The sequence below is a fragment of the Juglans microcarpa x Juglans regia genome, chromosome 5S, assembly GCF_004785595.1.
Source record: "Juglans microcarpa x Juglans regia isolate MS1-56 chromosome 5S, Jm3101_v1.0, whole genome shotgun sequence".
Taxonomy (NCBI): Eukaryota; Viridiplantae; Streptophyta; class Magnoliopsida; order Fagales; family Juglandaceae; genus Juglans; species Juglans microcarpa x Juglans regia.
The window spans coordinates 13,200,192-13,206,412 of NC_054603.1; the positions used below are offsets into that span (position 1 = coordinate 13,200,192).

The 6,221-nt window shown below is 33.9% G+C and overlaps 2 protein-coding genes across 2 annotated transcripts; both read left to right on the forward strand.

Annotated features, from left to right (window-relative positions):
- The first annotated feature begins 2,378 nt into the window (after positions 1-2,378).
- LOC121267504 (probable LRR receptor-like serine/threonine-protein kinase At3g47570) lies at positions 2,379-3,230 on the forward strand. Its single transcript, XM_041171390.1, has 2 exons — positions 2,379-3,009; positions 3,109-3,230. Exons 1-2 carry the CDS (start codon positions 2,421-2,423, stop codon positions 3,198-3,200), a joined length of 681 nt encoding a protein of 226 aa, XP_041027324.1. The 5' UTR covers positions 2,379-2,420; the 3' UTR covers positions 3,201-3,230.
- Positions 3,231-3,323: 93 nt separating this feature from the next.
- On the forward strand, positions 3,324-6,221 carry LOC121267116 (receptor kinase-like protein Xa21). Its single transcript, XM_041170989.1, has 2 exons — positions 3,324-5,657; positions 5,869-6,221. Exons 1-2 carry the CDS (start codon positions 3,638-3,640, stop codon positions 6,219-6,221), a joined length of 2,373 nt encoding a protein of 790 aa, XP_041026923.1. The 5' UTR covers positions 3,324-3,637.

The following is a 6,221-nucleotide window of genomic DNA, read 5'->3' on the forward strand; positions in this document are numbered from 1 at the left end:
AAAACAGTACATGAAACGATACCGATACCGAAATATTTCGTTCTAGTGCCTTGACCGGTATGGCGTCATGTACGGTATTCAAAACTTTGGCAAAAAGAGCTAATCCCACTTTTTTTTCTTTATTTTAGTAAAAAAGATAGCTATAAAGTTATTTTTATAATAAAGTAGATCTAACGGATCACATAAAACTATATTAGTTTGTGAATTTATTTTTGTATACTCTTTGTGTATGTAGCACTTCTATCTTAATAAATAGATTAAAATTTGTTAAAAAAAGAAGTGATTATTTATTAGAATTTTTCACGATTAAAAACAAACCAATTACAAACGTTAGCTCATCCCAAGTCTAAGACTAACATAAGTGGACAACTTGTAAGCTTCCAAGTTATTGAACTTCAAGGAATAAAGGAATGCTTTTTTTTTTTTTTTTCCCATTTCAATTTAGTCGTAAATATGCTAATTCTACTTTCCTTTGGTACATTTTAGTCTAGAGTAATAATCGAGTATATATACCAAGAATAATCCATGCTCAAAATAGGATTTGAAGTTTTAGTTATTGGAATTAACTAATCACATACTTGCACGACTTGCAAAAATAGTTACAATCAGCTCTACTTATTTAATCTTAAATATAAAATGAAGCAGCTCATTATAAATCATCTTTTCTTTATGCAAAACTAATTAACTTAAAGAAAACATACCGATTAAAATTGAAAATTACTCGCATAAAGCTTTTGTTATCAAGCAATAAGTCATTTAAAATGCACCATTTTTAGTTGTCCAATGTGAGTCTGATACCCATCTCTGAATAACGCTTTTGCACAAACTCAAACATCTCACTTGATTTGATACTTCTACTAACCCATCTCCATTCAGCCATCAATACACACTAGTACCTAAATTTCTATTTCAACACCTTTGCTTCCAACAAAGTTCTTCAAGTACTACACATAGTGATATATAAAATATCAACACCATAAAATTACAATTTATATATCAATCTCATTGTCTGGTTGAATCACCCATAATCAAACACTAGCCATTAAAAATAGCCACATCACATCTAAAATTTTCACCTGGCATGACTCAATCACTGAATTCAACCCAAAAAGAGTAAAAGAAGGATAGGAGATTGAAAACATCAGCCAAAATATTAGTTCAGTAAATGGAACTCAGAATTTACCAGTAGATCACTAATTTGTATAAAGGAATATCTTTTTATCATATCTACTGATTAATCTGATGGTCATAATACAAGATTCAGGCATGTTAGTATGGTAGGTTAGAAAAGTGTGGTGAGATAAGTGTCAAGTGACATAAGTGGATTTGTAAAGATTTGTGGAATGACCGTTTATACATTTGATAATGCTTTTTGGGTTGTGAACGCTCACTCATGCTTATGTTCTTTGATGGCATATTAAAAACTATGGACTTGGCTTTGCATTATTGTGCATATTTACCTTAATAGAGGATTGATATTAAAAATGTTTTAGCTAGACTTAACAAGATCAAATTGAAGTTTCTAACAACTTTGAATTAATATCAATAATATAGTTTTTATAAATAAATACATATCAGTACAGTAATTAATTTATAATATTCAAAACTTATGTTTTTCTTAAAAGAACAAAAATCAAGTCAAGTTGATGAGTTGAGCATGAACAACTTAGTCCATTTACAACCTTACTTACAAATCTTGGGTCTTTGAGGCCGCCCAAAGACAGCAGTAATTTGTAGTGTTTTGGTCAAAACAGCAGTAATTGCATCCTTAATGTTGATATTAGACCCTTTGAAAAGTGGTGTCAAGCATACAACAATTTTCTAAAATGTGAATGATTGTCGTTGATATTTGCATAATTTATAATCTTAAGTGGGTGATCACTTTGATATTGCGGAAGCCTTATACGAAATCATTCATAATGTTTGATGCTACATCATGGATATTGATAAAAGAATAATGAACATTATTTTATTTTTTTAATGTTCATGATGCATTAAGCATGATGCATGCCTTGACTTCAACGCATGCATCATGCTTAATTTTACCGCACAAGTCAATGATGGCAACAACGCGCAAACCCCTCCCTCCCTCCCTCTTTGGCTGCAATCTCTTTTAAACATCAGTATCACTTGTTAATCCTCAATTTGAGTGCCTAAACCAACATACACTTCACATGGCTTCCCCAACAAGTTTCTTGATGCTTTATTTTGTGTGCGGGTTCAGCATTGCCTTGGTAGCATTAACTCCTAACATTACGACGGATCAATCTGCTCTTCTTGCCTTGAAAGCCCATATTTCTTTTGATCCCCAAAATCAATTGACAAAAAATTGGTCCTCTACTAATACTTTTGTTTGCAATTGGGTAGGTGTCATCTGTGGTTCAAAACATCTCCGAGTCAAAGCTTTAAACCTTTCCTACATGGGCCTTGTTGGTACCATTCCTCCGCACATCGGGAACCTTTCATTCCTTGTTAGCCTAAGCATAAGAAACAACAGTTTTCATGGCTCATTTCCAAATGAGTTGTCTCATCTTACTCGGTTGAAAATCTTTAACTTTGGATTCAATGAATTGAGCGGAGAAATTCCATCTTGGATTGGGTTGCTAAAAAAACTTCAATCTTTGTACCTATATGGTAACAATTTCATAGGTACTATTCCACCATCTCTATCTAACATATCTTCATTGCAAGTTATTAGTCTTGGATACAATCAGCTTTCAGGCACCATACCTTCCTCTATCTTCAAGATATCTTCCTTGCAAAAAATTTATCTTGGAGCGAACAAGCTTTCAGGACCGATGTCCTCCATTTTCTTCAACATATCTTCACTACAAAACATTGAACTTGGCGAGAATATGCTATATGGTGGACTATCTACACATATGTTTGATCATCTTCCCAATCTTCAGTATCTTTCTATTTGTTGTAATCAATTGTCAGGTGAACTCCCGAAAATAGGGAATTTAACTATGCTTACAAACCTAAACCTTGGTGAAAACAAATTTGAAGGTATGTTTAGTCAACTATCAACCTCCAATATGTAGTTATCCTTTTTGTTCAAATACAAACATTTGCAAATTCTATATGTATTGACTAATAAATTTACAGGAAAACTACCCCGAGAAATAGGCAATTTAACTATCCTTACAGAGCTATACCTTTATGACAACAACTTTGAAGGTATTCTTTGTCTTATTTGAAACCATTTACATAGATAAGGCTATTGATCATTTAGTAGACATGTTTTTTTTATCGTACTTTGAAGGTATGCTTATATAGTCTTATATGAGTCAATTACATCGATACCATTATTGATTTAGTATACATGTTCTATGATCATCTCTGATTGAACAATTAATTTCAAATTGAAGTACAAAATACTTCGTTCAAAATATATTGAAACTAGAAGATTTCAACAAGTCAAGTAAAAAAATCACAAGAGGACCCAGAAACATTCTTAACAATTTGTGACACCTCCATGCATGGTATAATTTGAACTAGGAGAGGAGAATGAATTCAACTTGAAATGTGCCAGCCCCATGCATGATATTTGAGGTCATGGTTATTAATTTTCTTACTACTAATGAGTATTCTAGGTTCATTATATCTTCTTTATCATCTTGAATAGAAAATACCAATGACTATTCATATTGTGACAGGTTTAATACCATATCAAATTGGTAATCTGCAAAATCTAGAGGTTTTTGAAATTGGAGCCAATGGTTTTTTTGGCACAATTCCATTTGGGATCTTCAATATCTCAACATTAAGATGGCTTGGAATGGGGGTAAATAACCTATCAGGCCATCTTCCATCAAATATGGGTCTCTTCCTTCCAAATCTTCAACGACTTTTTCTTGGGGTAAATAAATTGAGCGGAACAATTCCCAACTCTATCTCTAATGCTTCACAGCTTGCTCTCGTAGACTTATCTTGGAACTCATTCTCTGGCTTAATTCCAAAATCGCTTGGAAATTTAAGATCCCTCCAGGTGCTCGACCTAGGATTCAATGATTTGACAGTTGAATCTCTAGAATTGAGTATTTTCTCCTATTTGTCCAATTGTATAAATCTCGTTTATTTAGCTTTGAGCAAAAATCACTTGAATGGCTTCCTTCCCAAGTCCATTGGAAACCTCTCTCTTTCTCTTCAAACACTTTACCTATATGATTGCAAACTTAAGGGTAGCATTCCAATAGAGATCGGGAATTTAAGTGGTTTGACTACGTTGACCTTATCCAGCAATGAATTGAGAGGACTTGTTCCAACCACAATAGGAAGTTTGCGCATGCTTCAAAGTTTGGGCCTTGATGGTAATAGACTAAAGGGAACCATACCAACAGAACTATGTTATCTAAGGACATTGTTTGAATTATTTTTAGTTGGTAATGATCTATCTGGACAAATTCCTAGATGCATAGATAATATGACTTCGCTAAGAGCTCTCTACTTAGGCTTCAATCAATTAACTTCTGTGATTCCATTGAGCTTGTGGAGGCTTACATATCTCTTGGAGGTTGACTTCTCATCCAATTCTTTAAGTGGCTCTCTTTCATCTGAGATTGAGAAAATGAAGGTCTTGAGGAGATTGAATTTGTCAAGAAATCAACTATCAGGTGATATCCCTAAAACAATTGGTGGTCTCAAAGATTTGACTAATCTCTCCTTGGCAATAAATGGACTACAAGGCTCAATTCCTGTATCTTTTGGTGAATTGGTAAGCTTGGAGTTTTTGGATCTTTCGGATAACAATTTATCTGGAGAGATTCCCAAGTCCTTAGAACGACTTCATTACCTCAAATATCTAAATCTCTCATTCAATAAACTACAAGGAGAAATTCCCACAGGTGGACCATTTCTAAACTTCTCAGCTACATCATTTATGTCAAACAATGCACTTTGTGGTGCAACTCGATTGAAAGTTCCCCCATGTAAAGAAGGTGATCCTCGAAAAAAGAAGACAACATGGCCACATATGCTAAGGTATGTATTGCCAGCAATTGTGTTTATAATGCTTGTAGTGACCCTTGCTTTTGCTTGGAAAAAGTGGAAAAAGAGGAATGCAAAATCTTCTGCTCAAGCAGACTTGTACCCTCTAGTTACATGGAGAAGAATTTCTCATCAACAACTTGTACAAGCAACGAATGGATTCAACTCTAATAATTTACTTGGTGAAGGAAGTTTTGGGTCAGTATACCAAGGAACACTTTCAGATGGGATGAATATTGCAATCAAAATTATGAACTTGCAAGTGAGAGGGGCATTCAAAAGTTTTGATGCAGAGTGTGAGGTGCTACGAAATATTCGTCATCGAAATCTTGTCAAAATCATCACCATTTGCAGCAATATTGACTTCAAAGCCCTTGTATTGGAATACATGCCTAATGGAAACTTAGAGAAATGGTTGCACTCTCAAGATCACTATCTGAATATCTTACAAAGGCTAAATATCATGATTGATATCGCATCAGCATTAGAATACCTTCATCATGGTTATTCAACAACAATTATTCATTGTGATTTGAAGCCTAGCAATGTCTTATTAGATGAAGAAATGGTTGCTCATGTTGCCGATTTTGGCATGGCCAAGCTCTTAGATGATAGGGACTCTATGATGCATACCATGACTCTTGCTACTTTTGGGTACATGGCACCAGGTAAATTTCCAAACTTTTCCATTTCAAATTGCATGTTCATCCTTCTACCCATTCACATGCAATTAAATATATTTTGAGTCCAGAACAACATATAAATATATATATATATATTTTGAGTCTTGATCTACAGGTACTAGTTCTTTTCCAGATTTGTTTGTTCACTATTATAAAATAAGAAAGTATTTCTGATGAGTTAGAATGTTATCCACAGAGTATGGATTAGAAGGAGTTGTTTCTACAAGAGGCGATGTTTATAGTTATGGCATTTTACTAATGGAAACTTTCACAAGAAAGAAGCCTACAGATAGCATGTTTATTGGAGAATTGACCTTGAAGCATTGGGTGGATGAATCACTACTCACTTCAATACTCGATATTGTTGATGCCAATTTGTTGAGAAATGAAAAAGAACGTGCTGCCATGGAGGACTGCATATCTTCAGTTATGAGATTGGCTTTGGATTGTTGTGCAGAGTCACCTACACAAAGAATTGACATAAAAAATATTTCAGCAAAACTCAATAAGGTCAAATTAAAGTTTGTACTAGATAGTAGGAGAGGCTAA

What these genes read in the sequence shown, in the direction of transcription:
- LOC121267504 (XM_041171390.1), top strand. Translation starts at nt 2,421, where the DNA reads ATGGGCCTTGTTGGTACCATTCCTCCGCACATCGGGAACCTTTCATTC. An exon ending in TGGTGAAAACAAATTTGAAG is followed by an intron (nt 3,010 to 3,108) that starts GTATGTTTAGTC and finishes ATAAATTTACAG; the next exon opens with GAAAACTACCCCGAGAAATA.
- LOC121267116 (XM_041170989.1), top strand. Translation starts at nt 3,638, where the DNA reads ATGACTATTCATATTGTGACAGGTTTAATACCATATCAAATTGGTAAT. An exon ending in TTTTGGGTACATGGCACCAG is followed by an intron (nt 5,658 to 5,868) that starts GTAAATTTCCAA and finishes TGTTATCCACAG; the next exon opens with AGTATGGATTAGAAGGAGTT.